Source organism: Sardina pilchardus, chromosome 2 (genome assembly GCF_963854185.1).
Source record: "Sardina pilchardus chromosome 2, fSarPil1.1, whole genome shotgun sequence".
Classification (NCBI taxonomy): domain Eukaryota; kingdom Metazoa; phylum Chordata; class Actinopteri; order Clupeiformes; family Clupeidae; genus Sardina; species Sardina pilchardus.
In genome coordinates this window covers 42,234,030-42,259,839 of record NC_084995.1, presented here as the reverse complement: position 1 = coordinate 42,259,839, position 25,810 = coordinate 42,234,030, and the positions used below count along the sequence as shown (strand labels likewise).

At 46.6% G+C, this 25,810-nt stretch overlaps 2 protein-coding genes across 2 annotated transcripts; both read left to right on the top strand.

Moving 5' to 3' along the window:
- The first annotated feature begins 400 nt into the window (after positions 1–400).
- On the top strand, positions 401–20,141 carry pdcd4a (programmed cell death 4a). The gene is made up of 12 exons (XM_062530657.1): positions 401–639; positions 776–896; positions 7,734–8,033; positions 8,248–8,345; positions 11,855–11,968; positions 12,128–12,349; positions 12,758–12,855; positions 13,413–13,527; positions 16,872–16,979; positions 17,189–17,299; positions 17,603–17,742; positions 18,035–20,141. The coding sequence occupies exons 2-12, from the start codon at positions 851–853 to the stop codon at positions 18,084–18,086; spliced, it is 1,404 nt and encodes a 467-aa protein (XP_062386641.1). The 5' UTR covers positions 401–639; positions 776–850; the 3' UTR covers positions 18,087–20,141.
- Positions 20,142–20,555: 414 nt separating this feature from the next.
- Positions 20,556–25,594, top strand: mogs (mannosyl-oligosaccharide glucosidase). The gene is made up of 5 exons (XM_062530656.1): positions 20,556–20,643; positions 21,278–21,631; positions 21,842–22,065; positions 22,643–22,836; positions 23,112–25,594. The coding sequence occupies exons 2-5, from the start codon at positions 21,286–21,288 to the stop codon at positions 24,880–24,882; spliced, it is 2,535 nt and encodes an 844-aa protein (XP_062386640.1). The 5' UTR covers positions 20,556–20,643; positions 21,278–21,285; the 3' UTR covers positions 24,883–25,594.
- The last annotated feature ends 216 nt before the right edge of the window (positions 25,595–25,810 follow it).

Below are 25,810 nucleotides of genomic sequence, written 5' to 3'. Positions count from 1 at the left end.
TAGACTGTATGGAGTGGGCAGTCTATCTGCTTCATGAGCACTTCTGCTTCATAGTAAATGGCTAGTGTGGTTTCAGACAGGGTTCACCCAGCCTAGTAAATGGCAATTGCAGAGATGATTTGGTTATGATATGCAAGAGACAATATTTGGTCGGTTAATCATGTATAAACATACTTGTGTCTCAGTTCAGTTTTAGGGAAGGCAAATAGACATGATGGTCGAGGGCGAAATATCACAATGCGACGATATATAGCGCGACTTATTTATTTTGAGCACGTTGTGTTTTCTTGCCATTTGACTGGGCGGGGCTTCAGAGTCCCTGCCCCTATTTCAACCACTCCCCATCCACATTGTGCCCACGTGATACTCTCCAGACGTTCCAAAGTTAAAAACAGACTTTGTTTGTATTGCTAGAGCGCAGTCTTGAAATGTGCACGATCTGCTAGTTCTCTTCTGCCCCACATCAATGGTTAATTAGTTGTAGTTCACAAGTGTAAATCATTTGTGTGATTGAAGTATATATTTGTGTTTTGTTTTTGATTTGCAAAATATCTCAGGAACGTAAAGCTAGCTGGCTAACATTTATAATTTGTGGAGAACACACTAACGTGCGATTTGCTTGTCGAGTTTAAGGAAAAGGTGAGGTGGTTAATTGAGGTTTTACATGGACATGTTTGCCATTTTCACGAAAACATGCATCGTAACTATGACATATACGTGGGTAATCATGATGAAAACTGCGACCATAACATTACCATTTATTTTTTTATGACAGCTAGGCGCTGGGAGTGCAAGCAACTAGCAAGCAATAAACAAGCACGCGGTCCGCAGCTAGCTTGCACCGAACGCAATGGCGACTGAAGTCGAGACTTGGACTGGCGCTGCTCAGCACGATGGTGAGCGTATTTTAAAGCATATGGCACATGTTTCTTCTTTCTGGCATGACTAGAGGTGTGCATGAAGGAGATATATGCTCCTACGCTAATATTACATTAATCTCCAGCCATTGTCTCGGAGAGGTTGGGCTGTAGTTGCATGTACTCTCCACCATGTGCTCGCATACATCGACTGTTTAGATTGCTCGAACATTTTGGGGTGTCAGCTGTGATCATAACACACACCAAAGGCAACGAGTGCATCTGCATTTCCTTAAAATTCAGATGTGCATTATCATGCAGTGCATTTTTCAGTTTTCGTCTGTTAACACACGTGTACGAATATGCTTGGTGATTTAACCCTTTCGGTTGGTTATAATAGGACCGTTCGATGAATATTATGTTCATCTAGTTGTGTTTGTGTTGTTGTTGTTGTTGTTGTTGTTGTTTTTTGCCGTCTCTGCCAGTGTTAAGTGCAATTGCCCATGCAAGATCGTACGGGAATCATATTCTAATTAGCTGTCGTTGTATCAGCATTCTTCACATCAGTCAACAGGAGAACGTTTGAATTACCATACGCTGTGCAGGGTGGTAAATGTTCTCAACTAGGGCTCATTTCATGTCAAGTTCCGAGCTAACGTTAATTGCATTGACTTGGCTCGAGATTATTTTTGCTCAAGATTATTCTTGCTTTGTGGTCGAACATTTTTATTCCACGCCCCTTTGCCAAATCATCAAATGTGTTCTGACCTTTACAATTTGGAGCAAACCGTTTAACACAACCCTTGTGGATTGTATCTAAGAAATGGACATTGTGTGCAGCATCTAGTTGGGGTGTTAATATGAACAATAACTAGACTGCAACACATAATGCCTCCCACTCACTTCCGCAATGCCTTTCTCGTTCGCTTGTTCCTCTTTGGGCAACATTGTTGGCGTTCTTGAAATCGTGCATTACTAGTAATAGTAGCTACAGTATACTCAAACATGTTAACAGATCATGGTTCAACATACCAATGTGCTTGGGTGTCTGTACTGTACCTCTGTTTACAATTGATTCTCTCTGCTATGAACTACTCATGTCTTTCTGTGGATTAAGTGACGCAGGCGAATATATATCGCTATACGGACCAATAGCTGTTTCATACGTAACATAGAGTACATTCCTTGTACTCGTTGGTTACATAAAGGATATATCTTATTGCACTATACATTTTGTAATGTTTCTTCTGCTAAAGTGATCAATGTTGTGTAGGTCGAGTAATTCGACCAACCATTGGACCAGTAGGGCAGACATGTCAGCTGCATAGCCACTCTATGGTTGCGTCTTCATTATCAAGTATAGTAACCGATGTTTTGTTGTCAGGTTTAATGTCACAAGCATATTCCTTTCACACCAACTGTTATCTTCGTCCAACCTATAACGCTAATGTGGTCATTGCTTGGTGGTCTGGATGGGTACTATCAGTGAACTTGTTTTGGCGCTCTTCAGAGATAGACGGGCACGCTTCAATAGATAATCCTGGTGGTGTGGTGTGGTGTTGACATGTAGTTAAAGAAGCCATTGTGTGAGTCAATGCAGCATGCATGTATGCATGTATGTCTTCAGCCATAGTTTGCTTAATCTTTAACTGCACAAACCTATATTCTAAACTCAACAAAGAACACCATACAAGTCTTCTATAACTGTTGGGAATGTTGCTGTGTTCCTTTGTGTTATTTGTGGTAAAAATACTTGTAAACACAACTTTGTACTGTTTGTTTTAAATATTTAGATTTTCAATTCGGTGTCCCACTATTGTACCTGCTAGCCCGTTTGCGTAACAACTGAGGTAAACGTGTGCTTGCGAACAGAATAGAGTGCACACACACACACACACACACACACAGATGTCAAGCCTGATTTGCCCACGGACTAATGAATACCCTTAATGTGTGTCACACGCTGGCCTTGCTGCTTCCGTATATGTGTAGTCTTCTGGGGCCCACTAGAGAACGGAACAGCCTTGAACATGTTGTAACGTTTTGTTACATTTCCCTAATAGATTTTTGATGATGTCTGTAGAAAGACATGGAAAGGGCAGGAGCTGGTGATTCATGGGGTGATGGCATATATGAAGATGTATGCATCAGTGGCATATATGAAGATGTATGCATCAGTGGTCTTCATCTGTGGAGGCTTTTGTTTTCCATGAGTTCATGACCCTGTGTTTTTCAGTTAGACCCCTGGTCAGCCCCACCCACCACCACACCCTCCCAGCAATGCCTCTATGGACTGCTCTTAAGACCTCTGTCTAGGAACTGTCTGTGGTTGTGGAGTGCAGAGGGGTGATGATCATGTCCCCCTCTGTCCTTCTGATGGCCAGTCATGAGGAGCAGCCTCTCTGGGAGTTTACTGCGCAGCACACTGCTCTTGTGTAGGCTAGTGGGTCGGTCATGCTCCCAGGTGCAACCACAGAGCTTTGCTCCAGTTTCCTACTGTAGTTAAGACCGACGAATACTGTTCCCGTTTGTAGGTTAGCTTCTTTCAGAGGGTCACCCCCACCCCCCCAGGATTGCTGTGGTGACCGGGGAACAGCCCGTATGTGTGCCATATTTGGCAGCATGCCCCTGTCAGACACTTGGATTAACTGCAGGTATTATTGACTTGCAGTGCATGCAGTGGGAGAGCGCTTTGTGCAGCAGCAAAGGCCAGTGCAACATGAGCAACATGAGCAGTGGATGGGGAAGGTGCAGACTGCAGAGACGGCCTAATCTGTGGGTGGTTATCTGCTCCGCATGGATTAAAGACGCACGTTCCAGAGTCTGGTTACCACACCCAGCCAGCCCTAGCTCTCCAAATCATCACCCCCACGTCCAGTCCAAAGATAGCTATCTTTAAAAACACCCCAGGAAAAAACGGGCAATCTGTTGTCATGGCTGTTTTGTTATTTAAGTGCATGCAGTGGATGTTTAACTTTAAGGCGGTGATCCAGCTTTTTTTGAGTCCGGAGTGGGAACCATGTGGCTGTACACATCTTGCTTTTCAAAGGATGGTGGCTAGTTCTGTACACATTGGGATGTTCTTGCAAAGCCAAACTGTGCTCTTTCGGCTTTATCATTTATCAAGTCATTGTTATTTGAACCATGCATAAATAACACTGCAAATAAAAATGTGCTGTGGTGGTCCCAAAACAGGATTGACTGTAGTTGTGTTATTATTGTTGTTCCCTGCCTCTGCACTCTGTGCTCTTTGTGCGTGCACTCTGGCCTGGTTTTGTAGCTTGACATTCAGCAAATGAGTTTGAGCTCTCCAGCAGGCTGCTGTTTTGGAGAGTGAGTGGGAGGGGAGGGACTGGAGTTGTTTACAGTGAGAGTAGTAGGGTAGGGCAGTATGTAAGAGCACTGGAAGGCATGTGCCCATGTGGTTAAAATCGGTGTGTGAGGACAACTTCCTGTGTGCCCCACATAAATCTCCACGGTGTGTGTTGGACAGGCCTGTGTGTGTGTCCAGGTTTGGATTGATCTCGTCTATTGTGACCTGGTGGAAATATTTACAAGATGATTGTGACATCAAACATGTAAATTTCCTCTGGGCAACAATCACAGAATTGTTTTCATATCCTTTTGGGAACGTGCCATCTCTGGGTTTCTTTGGATGGTAGCCATGCCATAATAAACTTAAGACCTTTGCACTATTCCGTCAAAGAAGAATCCAAATATGCACTCTATCATTTTCCTTGAACAAGCTGCTTGGGGATGCAAAACAAATGTCAGTGAAAACTGTAAAAATACGCTCCCTTTAAACACTTTATCAACAAACGTAGAGTCACAGGAAACAAGGCCTGTGTAGCTGAGAGGGGGCATATAATCTTAAACTTTTAAAAATGTAGAGAGTTGTTAAATCAGACCAATGACAAAATAACTTGACTAATTTGATAAAATGTTATTTTTGTACACCCCCTTTTCATTGGATTACTGGAAAGCACGGTAGGCATTAGAATCGTGTACTTCAAATGTGTTTTTGTGAAATAAGCCCTGGCTTTGTTGAAGTAAGTTTTTTTAGGAGCTACCACTGTGTTTTGTGTTTGTGCATGTACCTGATCGTCATGTATGTGTGTCACCCATAACCGTGTTGGCACAATATGTATGTTGGATTGCACACACCCTTTTGGCAGCGTGTTGTTAGACAGCGCTGATGAAGCTGTTGCTCAGTTTGACCTGTCCTATGCAGCAGAGCTCTTGGGTTGGGTCCTGTGTTACTGTAAGTCAGAGTTGAAGCCTCACATTTGTCTCTTCTGGAGTTAAAACTGACTCACTTGGGAAATCTAGAGTCGGCCATGCTGTCTCTTTCCCTCGATGTTTCTCTCTCTGTACTTGACTCACTTTGGCAAGTTAGTCTTTCCTTCTTTCTTTCCTTCTTTCTTTCTGTCTCTTCCTCTCTTCCCCCGCTCCGCTCTGCTCTGCCTTGCCAAGCCCCAGGCTGTAATCTATAGGCCATAAGTCTCTGCTGCTGGACGTGGGGGTATTCATTACGGCTTGAGAGATGTTTGTCCCTCTCAGACGAGCAGTAGTCATGTGACTGCTGGCAGGCCCTGCACTGCCATATGTAGTCACCCCTTTTTCTAGTGGTACGGAGGGCCAGAAAACTGCCCAATCAGCATTTCTGCTGTGTGCGGCCCATCCTGCTTGGCTCCAGGCTCAGATATCAGTACAGTGCTTTTGTTGATTTTCTCGTTTGGAAGGGCTGCTTGAGTGCTAGAGGTGCTGCAAGAGATTTGCTGTGCTGTAGCAGCTGAATGGAGCGTGCGGGTGAGTCATGTTGCGAGTGTGTGGGCGTCTCTTCGCTGGACTGGTGTTGTGTCCAGCAGCGATCGCCATTTACTGGACGTGATCCTCGTCCACGTTCACGTCTGACCGCATGGCACAGGTGCAGCGTTTCAGTCGGCCAGGGCCATCCCCGCCCGCAAAAACAAAAAAACAAAAAAAAACTGTCTGTAGTCTCGCCAACTGCCACTGAAATGCATATAGAAGTGCAGAGTGCATGCTATGTTTGTGCCCAGAATTGCCCGAATGCCCAGTGGAAACCTTTAGCCTTGGTCATAAATTGTCCGCTGTGGAGGTATCATGCGCTTGTCTGGGCCGTAGACCACAGCGAGCCTTGAGATTTCACAAACAGCTGTACAAGCCTTCAGCTGTATGCTGTATGACCCACATGCTGTGTTTGTGTTTCCTCACCTGTCCAGTGCGGAGCACGACCCTCTGCTGGTAAAGCTTTAACCAGGTCTCTCTTTAGCTTAGTAAACACAGAAAACATTGAGCCGTCATTGGCACCAGATGCATGACCAGTTGGACAGGTGCTCATTCAACAGAGCTGATTGTCGCGGTAATCAGGGAACAGTATTGCACCATTTTCAGGCTACAGTAGCTTAATCAAACAAGGCTGTAAAAGTGGACGAGATCCTTGAAGGTTGACCGGAGGATCCTGCTGAAGTCGGGCTAGAGACGGACGTTTAGTCAGTCTGTTAGTCATGGTTGTGTGACCTGTTTAGTTTTTCCCCCTCACTGTAGTCATGGTTGTGTGACCTGTATAGTTTTTCCCCTCACTGTGTAATGCTGAGGCTTCACTGGCTTATCAGTCTTGAGTGTGGCCACGTTGCGTACAAATATGGTTTATGGTTCACATTGTTTATTAGTTGTTTTGCGTTTGGCTTGACTGAGGGAGCGAGAGCAGACAGACATGCAGAAACATGCCGATTGTGAACACACAGTTCTCTCTTTATGCAGCGTAACAAAGCATGTGGCAAATCATTTGACAGGTTGTTTGTAAATGCATAGCATTACCCAAAATAAATTAGCTGAATAGTTGTCTTCCAACTATGTGTGCCAACTATGCTGTTTGTGTTTGGAAGGCAAGCCTGTTGGACTGTGTGTGTGTGTGTTTTCTCACAAGCTTCTCACTATTCTAATCTGCAACTTGTATGACCAGTTGGGGCTCTACTCTATATGACACGCCATCACCTGACACTCCAAACTAGGTCCGTTTCCCTTGTGCAGACCGACCGGGACATGCTGTCTTTCCATTAGGTGTGAAGGGCTGCTGTCACTGTGATGGCTCGGGGACGGACTGTGCTTCTCACTGTTGTGAAAAAAAGTCTCAGATACAAACAACTTAAACCACATAGACTTTTTAATTAAAATGTAAAATCATTTAAATTGCACTCGATTTGTTGTTGATTGCTGTTCATAAATGCATGTATCAAACCAGTGTCATCATAGTGGTGCCTCTCGTCATTAAGATATGATCAAGATGTAAGAATTGCTACTGAAAATAAACTAACAATGGTTTCTATGTATTAACCAAGACCAGCGTGTTACACAGGCTATATATTTTTCCTCTTTAAAGCTGCATCATTGATTTTGCGCCTCTGAAAGCCATATTTGTCGCGAGGCCTCCTGGGCACGGTGGTCTACCTCTCTATTAGTCCATTATTAGTCCATTAGTAAACATCAGGAAAGAGAGCATTCTCTGGTCGTGTGATTTAGCCTAATTATTGAGGACTGTTCACACTGGGGACAATAAAGAGAACTGTAATGATAAACTGACCAATGGTAAAGAAAGGCTCTCGTCATGTTGATGAAGGTGATGAAATTTGATTGATTCTGATTGTAGAGAAAGAAAGGGATGGATATTTATTGTTTGGTAGGGCTTCACAGGAAGTCCGGTCCTCTCTTTTAGCCTTGGATCAGGAGCAGGGTGTGTGAATCTCACAGGGGGGTGTTCTTGTGTGTTGTGTGTGTTGCAGGTGTGTTTTCCTTCGATCAGGAGCAGGGTGTGTGAATCTCACGGGATGTTGTTGTTGTGTGTGTGTGTTGCAGGTGTGTTTTCCTTCGATCAGGAGCGCGGCGAGGCGGACGGCTCCCTCGGGGACGAGCTGCTGAACGAGACGGAGGTGAACGGGAACTGGACGCCGCAGGAGAAGGCGCTGCACGAGGCCCGTCTCAAAGCCAAGGCCAAGCGGCGCCTGCGCAAGTCCTCCTCTCGAGACTCCACCCGCGAGTCGCTCTCCGAGTCCGTCAGCGGCGAGCTGGGCGCTGACCCCCACAGCCCCAAGGGCAAACTCAACGCCAATGACCGCAAGTCCAGAACCGGCAAAGGCCGGGGGCTGCCGAAAAAAGGTTTGAGTTAGACCAAGGTGCAACCCTTCTAGTTGGAGAGCTGTGGATTTAATCCTAAGGATTTAGGCAAATTAGAATTGTAGTATTTGCTGTGGTTCATGCATTTTAATAGAGCCGTTTGAACCCAGTCTAAGACTATAAGAGAAGTCCAATGTAAAAAAGCTTTTAGTTTAGTCCTTTAATGGGACACTGTTCACTCTCCTCTTGCTCTCAGGTGGCGCTGGAGGAAAGGGGGTGTGGGGAGCTGCAGGGATGGTCTACGAGATGGAGGAGCCAGACGCCAAGGACCCCAACTACGATGAAGCTGCACAGGTGAGTAGTGGACATGCTGCAGACTGTGATCCTCTCTCATGATCCTTGATATTATGTAAGACTCTCCTGACTAGGAAATGCTAGTTACCATGGTAATAGTAAGAGGAAATGGTGGGCCTATCTTGCCGTGCTAGATGCACAGTGAGTGAGTGTCTCTGGAGGAGTCCAGTGTAGTGGCCATCATGAAATCCATGGGTTACGTGTTTCTATTTTGTGAAACACGAACCTACCAAGTTTGTGTGATGGGTTGTAAGAGATTAACACACTTAGCCAGATTCACATGTTGACAAGAAACTCCCGTTTTACTTGTCCGTACTGTCCTTAGCTGTGGTTATGTATCATTGATTGGCCCAAAATGTAAATAAATGTGATCACTCGTATCTTTTGGGCAGATTCTTAGTAATTGTAGGTCATTTTTTTTAATGTTGCATCATGCCTTTGAGAAAATGAATTTGCCAAACGTTGAGCTTGGCCTGAACAGGTATTCATAATAATATTGTGATCCTGATTCACGTGCAATCTGGATTCTATGCGATTAAATGACCACTATTCTGCCTCATGAACTCAGGCATAAACAGACAAACGACAACAAGCAAACCTGATGTCATAGCAATGGCAAACTTTTGCTAACGTGCCGCTAGCATTTCTCCTCCAGTCAGTCTCTGCTGCTCTGCCTGCAGCTAGGAGATGCACTCTCCAGTGCGGGAATTCTTTGGGCAGCACGACAAAAAGCAATATCAGGAGATTGTGTTTAATTCTATTAGTCTAATTAATTCTAGTAATCTAACTAGCCTACCCACAAGCAAAAGGCTGTGAAATACATAACAATATCACAATGAATTTGAAGATTATGCTAAACGTTTACTTGTAGAAAAGTAAGTAGGCTTAAAAACGTTATATGTGCAATTCTACTCTCTCTGTATTCTGTAGAGTTGATATGGTGGTGACAGCCTTAATGCCCCTACTTTCTTCCTCCCCAAAATGACAGTGTGGGCTGCAGGTTTACAGTGGGTGAGCGAGCATCAGAAAGCAGGCGCTAAGGAACACAAACCCAGGGAGAGCATCAGAACCCAGGCGCTAAGGAACACTAAGGAACACAAACCCAGGGAGAGCATCAGAACGCAGGCGCTAAGGAACACAAACCCAGGGAGAGCTAGTGAGGGACTGGGGGAATGACAGGGCTAGAAAGCGTAGCTCACATGTTTTATAATGCGTTATCACAACTCTGCCAGTCGAGACACGGTAGTTTCAGTGCGAGTCGGATTACTTTTGATCTCAATTTAAATAATAATAATAATCTGTAGCATCAATCAAAATGTACTAACAACTGAGTTACACACAAGTTTCTAAGTCAGTTATTTATTTAACTTTGCTGGCTAAATAACGAGCTAACAAGTCAACAAGTGGATTAACAAATGGCATTGTTAAAGAAAACTTTACCACAATACGCCCGATTTTGGAATGCTTGTTGCAGCAGGATGTCCGTGTCATGTAGCATCTCTTTGTGTTCATGGGTAATAGAAAATGCCAAGCTTCTTCCCAAAGCTTGTTTTGGTTATCTTAACAAAACCGCCCTAGTCAGCCGTCATGGTATGAAGTGAAATGTTAGACTATGTTTCTCCATGTAAACCAAATGTATCAGCATACACAGGAAATGCACAGGGACACACTTGCTTCATGGTTACCAGGACAACACAAAGCTGGCTGTTCTTCTTATGTTCAGGGTCCGATTCGTGAAGTATGCAAGTTAGAGCATTCCCATCCTTTTTGTATTTACTTTTTTTATAGTGAGTATTTTATATCCCTGCTACTAAAACAAAGTAGCCAAACAAATAAAGAATATCAGTATAGGTTATTAGCCAAATTGTTAATTTGTTGTTATAACATTGGTATCAGCCTAGAATTTCACTATCTTGCATCCCTAATATAAAATTGTGAGTGGAAATTGTGATCTCTGAGCAAGAAAATCGTGAAACTGACTTTATCCAGTATGCAGTGCTCAGCCCAACTTTGACTCTGATTTAAAATGAGCATCAGCCGACAGCCACTGCCTCCGCTGTGCCGGTGGAGGTGGCAGTAGCTTTGGTGGCCGGTTTGAGGGAGAGCTTTGTTGTGGAAAGAAACTGACCACTCATCACAACCCACTCTTGTTTTCCCCGGTTTGTTGGGTCAGACCCTTTGCTGGTCCCAACACAAACCTGCTGATGCTGTTCTGCCGGCTGAGTGCTGAGTGCAGAGACACAAGCTCATTGCAGGCGGACATTGTGCAGCCAGACAAGGGTGGCATCAGTCGTGCTCGGCCCCTCTGTGTGTGCTGTTTGTCTGGGGCTGTCCTAGGGGGCCTCTGTGCGCTTGCAAGAATGGACAGCATTCATGCACTGTCACTTTAGTGTATGAGGCTATTTAGTGTGTGAGTGGCCAAACGCTCTCAGCGGCCCTCAGTTCAGCACATTTCTCTCTCCGTTTGGCAATGCTCGCAGCGATTATGTGTTTGCAGGAATGGACTCGGATGTGGTTGGGTTTGAGGTGCAGGGTCATCGCTCTGACTATTTCAGATGTTTTCGATTCATTCCACAGCTGTTTTCAGTGCATTTCTTCTGCAGACACAATGTTTCATAGGAAAGAGTTCTACTTGTCAGTTGCATATTTACAGTACATGTATAGCCTATATATTTATATTTTCTGAAATAAATAGAGCCTCCAGTCATGGTGCACTCCGCTTGAGTTCAAAGCAGAAACATTAGCATGACTTATCTTTCAACTTCGAACATGAATCCCCCATATGTCTGCTGATTCTGTAAGTTTAATATGCTTTATTGTGAAATGTAGACCTGCATTCCAGCCCTCGATATCTGTGTGCTAGTTCCTTGGGACCTTTTCAGTCCTCATGCGTCCAGGTGTGTGTGTTCATGGACCGGGAACGTGTACTCTCGTCTAACCCGTCGGAGCTATTGCCTCAGAGAAGAGAAGGGAAAACAGGAAAGTGAGTCAGTGGCTTGGAAACGGCCAAGCCCTTTAGAGTGCAGCAGACTCTTCCCTTCTTTAAAGAGTGCCCTTGCCTTTCAGAGCGGGTCAAAACAATAGATCGAGGAGGCTCTTTCCTCTGATTTCCTCCTGGCAGCCGCGGCCGGGGTAAAATGGCATACGTAGACACAAAAACACACACGCTCTTGTTTTATCGCTCCTATCAGGGCTTTGATAACGGTGTTCTCTGCCTCAGCCTTGGAAGTGAGCCTCAGCTGTTGTGTTCTCACTTACCTCTGAGCTTATCGTCTGGAGTTAGAAGTTGTGCAGTTGACACAGATGTTTCACCTCGCCTGCTTTTTATGAGTTCACTGCAGCTCCATTCCATGTAATTAACCTAGAGACATCAACACACTTGAAGCTACAAAGAATTAAAAACACAACATTCTATGACAGTTCTGTAGTAGAATGTATGTGTCTCTGTCCGTTAGTGACAGACATTTCACCGTGTGTGTGTGTGTGTGTGTGTGTCTGTGTACCGATAGGGAGACACCATATTCGCCAAAGTGGTGCCAGAGTTGAATGAGCAGGAGCTGGAGAAGATGGTGAACCCCATAGTGCAGGAGTACTTTGAGCACGGAGACACCAAAGAAGTGCAGGTGAGGAGCACCAACCTCACACACACACACACACACACACACACACACACACACACACTCTGTACTCACAAAGTAAAGTCTGTGTGCAAGAGCGGATGTGCATTTCCTTTTTTTAAATAATATGTATATCCTTGTTTTGGACCATGTCTCCCCCCTCAGATGCTGCTGAAGGAGCTGAATTTAGGGGCGCACAAGTACGAGTTCTCCTCCATGGCCGTGTCCTTGTCCCTGGAGGGCAAAGCCAGCCACAGGGAGCTCACCTCACGCCTGCTGTCGGACCTCTCCGGAAAGAGTCTCTCCGATCGCGACATGGCGCGCGCTTTTGACCGAATGCTCAAAGAGCTGCCTGACCTCATACTGGACACGCCTGAAGCCCCACAGGTAGGACCTGAAGACAAGATTGGAGGCTTAAAGGGACACTTCACCGATTAGCAATAAGCTTTGTATCTTTAGGAAATCAGTCATGTTTTTGAATGGTCGTGCATCATTCCCTCAGTTTGCCTTGAGATGGGAGAAATACGGATTTCAATGTTGGACTTACTGCTTTCAATGATGTAAAAATCATCATTTTGCAGCATTGAAAGCAGGAAGTCCTATTCATGGGTTTCATTGAAATCCGTATTTCTCCCATCTCAAGGCAAACTGAGGGAATGATGCATGACCATTCAAAAACATGACTGGTTTTCTAAAGATACCAAGCTTAATGCTAATCTGTGAAGTGTCCCTTTAAGATAAGGCCACGGTGTTTAACGGTTTGAATGCTGACTGGTCTCCCTGTTGTGTCTGCAGATGCTGGGCCAGTTCATAGCCAGAGCCATCGCTGACCACGTGCTCCCCATGAGTTTCCTTGACCACTACAAAGGCAAAGTGGACTGTGACCATGCCAGGTCAGTCAGAGCGGTTGGCCGGTGCATGGAGCTGCCGTCTAACAGAAGGCTGTGTTGTATGTCATGCAACTGATCTGTGGCCGAGCTGAGAACATAACCGTTAGAGAGATGAGGAGAGGAGAGGAGAGATGAGGAGAGATGAGGAGAGGAGAGGAGAGGAGAGGAGGATGAGGAGATGATGATGAGGAGAGACGAGGAGAGACGAGGAGAGGAGAGGAGATGATGAGGAGATGATGAGGAGAGATGAGGAGAGACGAGGAGAGATGAGAGAAAGACGAGGAGAGACGAGGAGAGAGATGAGAAAAGATGTGGAGAGACGAGAGAAACGAGGAGAGACACATCCTCATGCCAGCAAGGACCCTGCTGGCTCTCTCCTCCAGAGTCTGAAATCAAAGGCTCGCATTCCTCTCTGTTTAATGATATTCAAAGAAATGCGGTCTGAATTACAAATATCAGTCAAGTCTAAGCACGTAGCCAGACCGTTGGGATATGGGATGAATGTTCAAAACTGTGGTTAACTGTGTGTGTGTGTGTGTGTGTGTGTGTTTGTTCCTCAGAGCTGCACTGGACAGAGCAGCGGTCCTCCTCTCCATGAAGAGGGAAATCGTGAGGCTAGATAATGTGTGGGGCGTGGGAGGTGGCCAGAGACCTGTGAAGCATCTCATCAAAGAGGTAAGGGAGTTCATGGAACACCGCCCACTGGCTGTGGGGAGGGGAATATGAGGGTTCACATTCGACCAAATGGAACAAGATTGACCATAATGAGAACCATATAATTGACTGCATCAACTGTCAAGCATTGTTATGTGGATGAACTTGGTGAAACATAAAAAAAGACAAAACAAAAAACAGCTAAAAACAGAATTGGGATGAAACAATGACCTTCACTTGCATATAGTAATTTCTCAATGACAACTGGAAAGTAGCCAGTGATTGTGTGAGGTTTCCCAAACCCTGTTATTCTGGGACATGGAGGTGGGGGCTGAGAAAGCTGTCTGATCCTGATAATCTTCCATACTGTACAGTCTGCAGTCTGTCTGCTCTGAAGATGTGTTTGCTTAAATCAACTTAATGCACATAAACAAATTGAATGCTTAGCCGTTGCCTTATAGCTGCAGACATGACATTTCATTTCTGGCCTTCCTATCATTTTCCTCACCTCTGCAAGTAGTTAGAAATAATTGGTATAGATATGGCATTTCATAATTAAAGCCCAATGCCACCATGTGAGAAATCCAGACAGAATCATATAATTCAGGAAATTGGTAAAGCAAGATTAAAAGAAGCAAGATTTAAATGGAGAATAAAAGGGCAGGTTAAAAAAATATTCAACCGTGTTACAGGAAACATTTTTGCCTGTAGTGACACTGATGGCCAAAGGTAATGGTAACGATAAATCTCAATCAACACAGTACATTTGTGTTCAGTGGCTTTAAACAGGATACAGAGTTTGCCACAGTGATGATGAATTGATGTATGTTTAAGCATTGTGACCTAACCGGAAATACAACTTCTTGACTAGAACTGGCTCTTTCATGTGTATATTTTTAAAATAAACATATTAGTTAGAATGTACATACTATTATAACTCGGGTGGCATACGGACTTCAGTAGAGGTCCAGGAACCAGAGACGGAAGTTAAAAGGGCAGTTAATCTCCCCTTAAGATCTCTGCAGTTTAGCCATTTGAATAAAGCTATATTTGTCTTTGTAGTTATACTAACGTTGCTACCCAACTACCCTGTTACAAAATGTATCACCTAGATAGATAGATAAAACAAAAAAAACTGAATGTAAAATGACAGTTGCCTTTGTCCTTAGTACATTTATGACAATGAAGTTGAAAACAAGGAATCCCACAAAACAAGCAAACAAACAAAAGCACATCCTGTGGAGTTTAGTCACAGCAACAGGTTTGCTAGAGCCTTATATTGTGGGTCATCTTAAAACGTTACATTACTAGAATTAGTCCCCAGCACCCCCTCAGGCCTGTGAAGTGAAACCCATTTGTGGAGCGTTTGGCTTCCATGGCTCTGTCGTTACGTAATGTAAACAGGAGTGAAACGCATGCAGGCAGAGTCGCCACAGGCAAATCTGTTTCAAATGTTCACGTCAGCAGAATTTTCCCTCTCCGTCTTTCTGAGTGAGGTGTCCTTTCCGGTCCATACAGTGGTAAACAAAGGACTGTCCCTGCTCACTCACCCTCAAAGGACTGAACAAACGCATGGCTTCCACGCGCAACCTAACCTGAGCACCCCACCAAAACAAACAAGCGCTCTGCAGCCGCCGCAGGCCCCTGCAGAAGCTGCTCGCTGGCTCACCAGGCTGTGTCTCTGAGGCGGAGGCGTGGAGAGGCAGCTAGCTCTGCGCTTGCATAACTGGTCTCTGTACCAGCCTCTTTGCCAGCGCCATTTCCTGGCTCTGTGCTGCAGCCTCCTGCCTGTGCTCGGCAGCCTCTATAGGACTACAGTACAGTGTGCCCCGTCTTATGAAGCCCTCAGACTATCTGGGAATGCTGCTCTGGGATCCATTAGCATGTCAACACTTTGCCACTCAGAGGAGATCCGTTTGTTTGGAATATTCTGGAAAATATTACACCTCAAAGTGGAGATGGTGGAAACTAGACATGTATGGCTGTCCGCTGTAGATTTGTAGACGACCCTTCTCCCCCCGCCCCCCCCCCCCCCCCCCCCCCCCCCCTTCTGTGAGGTGATCGTAGAGCAAGACATACACAAGTGGTATGGCAGAGCAAGACATTTCCAGAATGAGGCTACTCCGACTTCCTAAGAAGAAACAAACAGGGAAGGACATGTGCTTTGGCCACTGTGGTGCCACATAATGCCATCTGTGGACAGGCCTGAGCTCTGGAGTCTGGTCCTGTGTGTCTGGCCTAATCTGGCCACTGGGCTGCCTTATAGCTATCTTATCCTCCTGTGCCCAGGGGCCCCCATATAAGCCAGTAAACACTGTCTACTCCAGCTAGATTAGCAAGCATAAGCACATTGCCCTGACTTCTTTATGGTGCAGAATGGTGTCTGCCATGATTAACAAAGAAGGAGTGGAGTGGGGTGGAGTAAGTGTTTTGGAAAGATGGATTGGATGGCCCCGGCAGTGGCGCAACTGGCTGGGGCACCTGTACCGTACGCCGGCGACCCGGGTTCGATTCCCGCCCCGTGGTCCTTTCCGGATCCCACCCCGACTCTCTCTCCCACTCACTTCCTGTCATTCTCTCTACTGTCCTGTCCATTAAAGGCATAAAAAGCCCAAAAAATAATCTTTAAAAAAAGATGGATTGGATTGAGGTGGGGTGGTTCTGCTCCTTGGACACATTCTTCAAGGGATTGTTGGGGTCTGGTCTCGTAAGCAGGGCCTCTTAAGAGGTCAGTGCTGCCTGTGAGAGGCTTCCTGAGAGGCATGTGAGTTTTATGACAGACAGACTATGTAGGGTCCTCCATGAACGCATGACCATGTGGCCTCCAGCAAGTGATCTGGCCCACAGCAGGTGATGCACAATTTCAGCAGTGCCATTTCAGTGCCATTTCAATCCCATTTCGATGCTCTATGCTAGCTACCTACACAGATGCACAAAACAAAATGTGACTCCGAATACAATCACTTAGATAGAGGAGGTGAGGGCTGTGACAAGAAGTAGTTTGTGGTTTCGGGTGCAGTGATTATGTCCATCACAGTGACTCCTTTGCAATTTATTGCTTCCCTCTTGGCAGAAACTCCTGCATACTTGGTGTGCCATAGAGGACATCTGGAAAGATGAAGGCCACTAAGTACTCTGGGCCCAAGTAGATAAGATTGTCTGGGTCGCTAAGCAAACAAGTGCGCAGTGCTGATGCAAGGCCGTGTGTGTGTGTGTGTGTGTGTGTGTGTGTGTGTGTGTGTGTGTGTGTGTGTGTGTGTGTGTGTGTGTGTGTGTGTGTGTGTGTGTGTGTGTGTGTGTGTGTGTGTGTGTGTGTGTGTGTGTGTGTGTGTGTGTGTGTGTGTGTGTGTGTGTGTGTGTTCCAGATGAACCTCTTGCTGAAGGAGTACCTGGTGTCCGGGGACCTGGCTGAGGCGGAGCGCTGCCTGCGGGACCTGGAGGTGCCCCACTTCAACCATGAACTCGTATACGAGGTACAACACTGGCATCACCATGCTGGCATCCTGCCTCCCTTTATCAGGACACCACTTCTGACCTTGTTTTATTGTTTTTCTTAAAGTGATCCAACAGCTGATCAGTAGATATGTTAACACTGCCCCTCTGTGGCAAGTGAACGAATTGTACAGAGGCAGTGCTTGTTTGTTATTGGCTGTTTTCCACACTGATCACCTGGGCTTTGCAGGCTGTGATCATGGTTCTGGAGTCCACAGGAGACAAGGCCATCCAGATGATGGTCAAACTTCTTCAGGCCTTTTGGAAAACGGGCTTGATCACTCTGGACCAGATGAATCGGGTGAGTCTGTGTGAACACAGTTCATCCACCTGATCACCATTAGAAAATGTACTCACTTGGAGTGGCTACCTGTAATTAGTAAAATGACACATTAGTATAGCAGACATCTCTAGTATGTTCCGTATGATGTGATGGAGATGGAGCAGGCTATTGAGACGCTCTTGCGCTCCTGCCACAGGGCGGAGATGTTTCTAGCATGTTCCGTATGATGTGATGGAGATGGCGGAGACGTCTCTAGCATGTTCCGTATGATGTGATGGAGATGGAGCAGGCTATTGAGACGCTCTTGCTCTCCTGCCACAGGGCTTCCAGAGAGTGTACGATGAGCTCCCAGAGATCAACCTGGACGTGCCTCATGCCCACTCCATCATGGAGTCGCTGGTGGACCTCTGCTACCAGGAGTCCGTCATCACCAAACAGCTGAGAGATGCCTGTCCCTCCAGGTGGGTGCCACGCAAGGCCACATGCGGTGTCTTAAAAAGAGTACTTCAAAATCAAGATTGTTTCTGAACTTTTGTGATTTATGATGAACATATGACTGATTCTTATTTGCAAATGTGGACTTATCTATGTCGATGTATAGATAGATAGTATTGTATACACTAAATGTAACCTTGAAACCTACTTTGCCATGATATAGTGTTTAAATGATCAAGTATAGGAACAACAGAAGTGCAGTCATATGTGTATTCTGGAATGAATGTGATCACTGACATGATTGTTGGCCTCCACTAGGGGGCGTAAACGCTTTGTGAGCGAGGGTGACGGAGGGCTCGTGAAGAGCTAAACTGGGGGCGGTGCGATCTGGCATTCCCACCCCCTTAGCCCACTCCCCAGGTCCCAGGCTGGGTAGGCCCGGGGTGTCGTCAGGCTCCACTCTCCTGCCCCCCCGTCATCAGCACCACCACCACCACCACCTCCATCCACACAGCCGCCCACACATCCACCCCAGCAATGGCGGCAGCTGGAGTCAGACCTGCTCAAGGAGCTTCTGGAACACCTCCGTTATCTTCTCTCCGGTGCCGTTCAGTTCATACTTTTGTTTTGTTTTGTGAAAAGAAAATCGTTTTGTTTTGGAGAGGGCTTTGTGGGTCCTTATTGGTTTGGGTTTCTCATTGGTATTGTTGGGGATGGGGCTGGTGGCCGCTCCTGGGTGGGGTGTGTGAGCTGCAGGCGTGTGGCGTGGTTGAGCTGGGGACGGGGTGATGGTGCACGGGGTGGGGGTGACTCTGGGCCCTGGTGCCGGGGGATGGAGGGTTTTTTTTTTCCTGGCTTCTGTTTGCTTTGCTACAGTGATGTCCTCTTTTGTTTTGTTCTTTGCTTTGCATGTATAACGCAAAAAAGCACTTAAACATATTTTTGAGAAAAAGAAAAAAAAAAACACAAATGAATGAATGGAAGAAATGCGCCTGGACATTAAAAATGTACTTTGTTCCTGAGAACCCAATCTCTGGGCCACGCTATAACACCTCTGGGTGTTCTATTCACTTATCTAGGGATCAGCTCTTCCTCTTTGATTTAATAACTGCTGTCAGTCGAAGGCCTTACGGCCCAGTCCAAAATAAGATGTCAAACTGTGAAATAGTATTTTTTTATTACTGAAGATCGCTTACCAGATCCAAACCAAATCTGTTTTTGTAAACTGTACATCAGTTCACTTAGTCTGAAGCCCTCACCATTTTCATCTTTTCTAAATGAATGCTGGATTTTTGTCCTGTGAGAACGTTATGAACTAAAGTAATTTCAGATACTGTCCTTATTTACAGTCCTAATTAATTTACACCTGACATACCAATTGTAGGATCAGAAAAGACGTAACATTTTAAAAACACATTCTGAGCAGACAAACCCCCCCCCCCAATTCCCCTCCCACACACACACACACCACCCCCCAAATGGAGAAGCAGTCTGTGTGGACTCAGCGGCATGTAGAGGCTCTCCAGTGCTCGAGTCCTTGATGATGCAAGAGGGCTGGGGGTGGTGGGTTTCAAGTGGTTAATAATTTGCGTCAACCACCATGCTTGTTTACAAAATGCAAATGTTGTTTCCCCGAGTGTGTGTGTGTGTGTGTCTCCTGTAGCAATAAACAGCCTGTAGTAAGCTTTTAGGATTGGTCATGTCCCTCGGGGTTTGGGAAGGCAAAGTAGTGTAGGCAATGCACGTCAATCTCAACAGGTAGTCACCATCACTGAGGCATGCGCTGCATTCCACAGCCCTCCCCGTTGGTAAGACCTTTCCTTCTAAGAATGTTTGTCTTTCAGTGAGTTCTTTTCTGCCTGTTTAGAGAGGGCTGATCTCTCAAGTGTGTATGTGTGTGTGTGTGCGTGTGTTTCATAGACATTCATGTACTTGGGCTGAAATTCTGAAGTTTAAGGACACTGACTGGCTTCAAAATCAATGAGGAACAAGCTGTGGTCCCACCCACAAGAAAAAAAAATCTATATATTGGTACAGGTGTGAAGTTTACTTAACATTAAAGTCCCACAGCGGAGAATGAAAAGATATCAAACAACATATTCTGAATAAGTGAACTGATTATAGTTGTGAAATCACTGTACTGTTTCCAGTATGTCTGTTAAAGTTCAATCCATCTACTAGATGCATTTGTGGTGTCAAGCTCTTTTGGCATGTGATGTCAATAAGTCATAACCAAAAAACTTGCCTGTTTTGTAAATAAGCCCCATCTTTGTATTACTTTGTTCATGGGAAACATTTTTTTCTTTTCTTTTTTGAAGCAGAAGCATTATTTTTGAATAGCTCATACTGTTACAGAATCCCAGCATTACCAATACAGGTCATTTTGACACTGTAATTGTTTCAATAAAAGTTCATTGCTCTTGGATGGTGTCTGATGTTTTCAAATTATTGCAGTTCTGTTATATGTAATTATTCAAGTGTTTATAGTAAGTATGTCCAACTTGAAAAGTGAAAAGTGTAGCTGTCATTTCTCAAACTCAGTCATGCAGGCTGTGTCCTGTTACTGGGTAGTCTGAAGGTCTGAAGTAGTGTGTCTCAGTCGAGTTTAAGGAAATACTACTTTGGCGCCTGTCCTCGGTCTCAAGTGGTACTTCAGCTTCAAAATAAAAGTCGACGTGAATGTAGTACATGTTTTTATTAATATCTTATTAATATCTTAATTACTGTTCCATGGTTTAACGTTTAATAAATACGAGTATGTGATCGAGGTATCTGTGGAACCTAAACTGAAATTAACTGACTCGATAACAAATTAACATGCTGTTAGATGACGTCGCGGCGAGGACACGTCAGTAGATGGCACAGATGGCGTCTTGACCAGGAAGCAAGAGGAAAATGTGCCGTTGACAATTGAGGCTAATTTTCAGGTAGGTATTTTATTGAGATGCTATAGTTGAGTTAAAATCTGATGAAGCCGCTTTGAATTATGACTTGACAGTTCTGTCAGGCGATCAGGCCAGATGCATGGACTTAATGTTATGTCTGAAGTCATTCATAAGGTAGCCTACTAGTTAACGTTAGCTAACGCTACCTTGCTAACGTCTATGCCCAGGTAATGCTGTGCTTACTTTACTGTAAGTACTCATATGTTAAGTGAATGATACATTTAACTAACTTGGAAGCCGATTACGCAGGTCCCTTTTTATGATTTCTTGTTACACTGCTCACCAGCTAGCACTAGTAGTCTCGCGGTTGCCATCTAGACTCCAGCTTGTCAAAACTTGGCGTTGATCTTTTAAATGGGAGATCTCTGTACCCACGAGATATCTAACGTTATGGTCATTACTTTATATCTTTAACATTATAATCTGGATATGACTTGCTATAGCTCAAAAATAAAAGTTTTAGCTAACGTGAAATGAATGTTTTTTTTTATGCATGCTCATGCATGCCTTAAAACAGTGCAAGAACTATCGGACATTTCTGAGTCAATTTCATTAACAACTGAGACGCTTTTGTTCCTCAAAGATTGTGGCTAATGATATCGCTCTCTAACTGTAGCCTGAAGGATGGGTCGGCGAAAAAGAATTGTGACAAATGATGGAGCCTCTCACCCGAGAACGGATGAGAAACCGCTAGTCCCACATCGCAAGGAGAAGAAAAAGAAAACGGACGTGGGCAAAGTGTTCATCAACATTTCCATCGCTCTCTGCGTGTTCAGTCTCATCTGGTTCTTCTATGCTCTCTACATGCGCTCATCCCTGGCCAAGAGGGTAGTGACCCTCCACCCGTCCCCACGTGTGCTGGATGCAAACAGCAGCAGTGCACAAGTGTCGCCCGAGAGATTCTGGGGCTCATATCGGCCTCAGGTGTACTTTGGCATGAAGACCAGGAGCCCCAGCTCCGTGGTCACCGGTAGGATAACCAGCACTACTGTAGCTCTACTATTAGACACAGTGCATGGCCCTGATTTATGTCCTTGTTCCTAAAGTGCTTTGTATCTGATCTCTATTTATTTCCAATAAATGGGAAACTGTCCTCACATGAATATTTTTTGACAAAATGTCCTTCTTCTCAGCTCTCAGTCTGTATGTCTCTCTGTCCCCTCCATCCCCACGACCGCAGGCCTGATGTGGCTGCGTCAGTTCTCTGACATGGACGTAAACCTCAGGCACACGTGTGAGCAGGGTGACCGGCTGCAGGGCTACGGCTGGCTCATGCACGACGGCGTCAGCTTCGGCGTGCAGGAGGTCCGGGACAGCGACTTCACCCTCACCACAGAGTTCGTCAAACGCATGGGTGGGGATCACGGCGGCGACTGGACGTGGAGGATCACGGCCAAACAGCACGTGAGTAGCCGAGACTGACTGACCACTCGGTAGTGTTGAAGTGTCCTACCTCCTCCATGTGCTCTCACCTCAAGATACCTCGTCACCTTCTTCACCTTTGCTCTTCCATGACCCTGGCGAGGGGCAAATAAGTCCATCTCTCTGCCGAAGGAGGTGAAAGAGACCTTTTTTCCCCTAGGATCACAACAACCATACTCTTATAATGCAGCACAAAAAAAGCTGTTTTCGTTGAGTTAAGCCTTAATGATGTTACAGTTTGCTGTCATAAGGTCATGTCACGACAGAAATAAATACATCTTCTCAACTGATGAGTAGAAGAAGGAAGAGTTATAGTATTATTTGTGGTGTGGTATTGGTTTGAAGGTCTTCTGGTACTTACTCACTTCAAAGAATTGTATACTGTATACTTTTAGTCATGCGATGACCTCATGGCATTCTACTCATTTCCACGTCATGTGAGGACAGAATATTGTATAAACTGACCTACTGTGTGGCCTAACTGGCCATCTTTGTGCGGTGGCTTGATTGCCTTGTGACCTCTGCTGGCCCTTCTCTTTGGTTCCGTACGCTGCTGCAGAGTTCTGCGGCCCACGCTCCAGTCATCTCGCTCATGTTCTACGTTGCCATGGACACCCAGGGGTCACTGCAGGCGCACGTGGAGGAGCGGAACCGGCTGAGCACGGTCACTGGCGCCTCGGAGGAGCTGGGCAACTTCAAGGTCACCTTCCGCAAACCCACTGCCGGAGACGCGGCCAGTGCCAAATATGCCAGGTAGTTTCCCTTGCCTCGCATGGTTGGCTCTATTTTCACAAAATAAAGAACTTAAGAGTACTTCCGCAATGCATTTTATAGGATGTTGGTTGTGTTGCACTCAAATAGCACCATCCATGTGTCCCATTATCCATGTACTGCACAATGCTGCCTGCAGAATTAATTTGCCTTTTATCTCATCGCGTCACTTCATATTTGCATAAAATGCAAACTTGTCACCTCTCTGTTTTGCCAGTTTGATTCTACTAACCCAAATTGTCTCTTCTTCCCCACAGCTACAACCACCTCCAAACAGTGACTCCGGGCTTGGAGAAGCTCACGGATATTGTGAAGAACAGCCTGAACCGGAAGTTTGTGTTCAGTCCTCCATCGGGCGAGAAGCGGCCCTACATCGCCGTGGACACCTACAAGCCTCCCCACCACCCCCACCAGCAGAAGCCCGCTGACCACAGGAAGGAGAGCGACTTTGTTGTTCACCAGGTCACGGTCCAGACGCCCTTCCAGATCGAGGTCCTTTTCGAGTCCGGCAGCTTTCACGATCGACCGGACCAGCTGGCGGGCTCCGTGTTGACCGCAGAGCTGGAGAAGAGGAAGGTGGCTTTCGACCAGAAGTTCGAGGACACGTTTGGCCTCCAGGCGAAGGGCTTCTCCCAGTCCCAGGTCAAGTTCAGCAAGGCGGCCCTCAGCAACATGCTGGGTGGCATGGGCTACTTCTACGGCCAGTCCATCGTGCAGTCGGCCTACAACGAGTACCCGCTGCTGTACCCCGAGGGGCCGCTGTTCACGGCCGTGCCCTCGCGCTCCTTCTTCCCGCGGGGCTTCCTGTGGGACGAGGGCTTCCACCAGCTGCTGCTCGGCAAGTGGGACCCGCAGGTGACGCGCGAGGCCGTGGCCCACTGGCTGGACCTCATCAACGTGGAGGGCTGGATCCCGCGCGAGCAGATCCTGGGCGACGAGGCGCGCAGCAAGGTGCCCGGCGAGTTCATGGTGCAGCGCAACGAGAACGCCAACCCGCCCACCCTCTTCCTGGCGCTGCAGGAGCTGGTGGAGCAGCTGCAGGCGCAGCCGGACGACCCCTCCGTCCAGGCCACCCTGCCGCTCCTCCGCAGGCTGTACCCGCGGCTCCAGACGTGGTTCGAGTGGTACAACACCACCCAGGCTGGACCCTTGCCCAACTCCTACCGCTGGCGGGGCCGAGACAAGGACACCAACCTCTTCCTCAACCCCAAGACGCTGACCTCCGGTCTGGACGACTACCCGCGGGCGTCTCACCCGTCGGCAGAGGAGCGCCACGTGGACCTGCACTGCTGGATGGCGCTGGCGTCGGGCATCATGGCGAAGGTGGCGCAGCTGCTCGGCGAGCCGCACCGGGAGTACGAGCGCACGCACCGCACGCTCAGCGACAACCGGCTGCTGGCCGAGCTGCACTGGTCCGAGCAGCTGCGCGCCTTCTGCGACTACGGCAACCACACGCAGGCGGTGGCGCTGCAGCAGGAGAAGGTGTACGTGCCGCCCGGGCAGCCGCGCCACCAGTTCCCCGTGGCACGCCTGGTGCGCTCCGTACGCCGCGCGCCCAAGCTGCAGTTCGTCAACGCGCTGGGCTACATCAGCCTCTTCCCCTTCCTGCTGCAGGTGCTGACGCCCGACTCGCCCAAGCTGGAGTTCATCCTGAAGGACATGCGGGACCCCGAGCGCCTGTGGACGCCCTACGGCCTGCGCTCGCTCTCCCACACCGACCCGCTCTACATGAAGCGCAACACGGAGCACGACGCCCCCTACTGGCGCGGCCCCATATGGATCAACCTAAACTACTTGACCGTTAGGGCTCTGTACCACTACGGCAACTTGGAAGGGCCATATCAGGAACAGGCAGCTGCCCTCTACCAAGAGCTCAGGACTAACCTCATCAATAATGTTTACAGACAGTACATGGACACGGGCTATATATGGGAACAGTACAACGACAGTACAGGTCGTGGACAGGGCAGTCATCCCTTCACGGGGTGGTCAGCTCTGACTGTCCTCATGATGGCCGAACAGTACTGAGACTCTCTGCACTAATCGTGATGGATGAGCAGTACTGAGACTCAGTGCACTTCTCATGATGGCGGAGCTGTTCTGAGACTCAGTGCACTTCTCATGATGGTGGAGCTGTTCTGAGACTCAGTGCACTTCTCATGATGGTGGAGCTGTACTGAGACTCAGTGCACTTCTCATGATGGCTGGTGCCTTAATGGTGCCATCATGTCAATCCTGTTCCCTCCAATGTGTCATTTATGCCATCTTGAGTGTTTTCATGATTAATTGGTGGTTTTGTTCTGAAGGAGTTACATGGCAGGCTTTATCTTCATTTCCTGTACATTCATTAATGATGGTTGATGTCAGTTCACTGGTGCCAAGTCTAAATTCACTTGTAAATTATTCATATTTTTTCAGGTACCCTGAGTTATGTTCAGTTTCATATTTGTCAGAGGATTCTCTCTCACAAAAGGAACTCAGCGTGGATGTTTATATCAGCTTGCCAAGTGCATTTTCTAAAGAATTCTGACAACATAGCAACAAGACAATTCAACAAGACTAAACACACTGGCTCATCATTAACAGTGAAGATGCTATGGGCTGCATTGTTTTGTTCATTTTCACTTTTTTGGATCCCCACACAATATACAAGCCATTGTCAAATTTCCCATCAGAATTCATTACTTTTTTTGACCCTGCTGTTGAAAGAGCGAACAAATAAAAAAAAATAATCAAAGAACTTCTTGTAAGATCTGCATTTGTTGACTTGAGGTGTGTGTGTGTGTGTGCCCTACAGCCCAGTGCTGTGAAGACGATGGGAGACTGTAGACAGTCAGACGCAGGTGCATGTGTGCTTCAGGCGAGCTTATTACTGAGGCCTTCAGCAGAATAGGTAATGAGGTGTGTTAAAGAGCACCAGGTTACACACACCAGCTGTATGGCACTGAGATTAGGT

Coding starts and splice junctions, on each gene's coding strand:
- pdcd4a (XM_062530657.1), top strand. CDS start 851: ATGGCGACTGAAGTCGAGACTTGGACTGGCGCTGCTCAGCACGATG. Junction 12,350..12,757: donor ACACGCCTGAAGCCCCACAG/GTAGGACCTGAA, acceptor TTGTGTCTGCAG/ATGCTGGGCCAGTTCATAGC. Junction 13,528..16,871: donor TGAAGCATCTCATCAAAGAG/GTAAGGGAGTTC, acceptor TGTGTGTTCCAG/ATGAACCTCTTGCTGAAGGA.
- mogs (XM_062530656.1), top strand. CDS start 21,286: ATGGGTCGGCGAAAAAGAATTGTGACAAATGATGGAGCCTCTCACCCG. Junction 22,066..22,642: donor GGATCACGGCCAAACAGCAC/GTGAGTAGCCGA, acceptor ACGCTGCTGCAG/AGTTCTGCGGCCCACGCTCC. Junction 22,837..23,111: donor GCCAGTGCCAAATATGCCAG/GTAGTTTCCCTT, acceptor TCTTCCCCACAG/CTACAACCACCTCCAAACAG.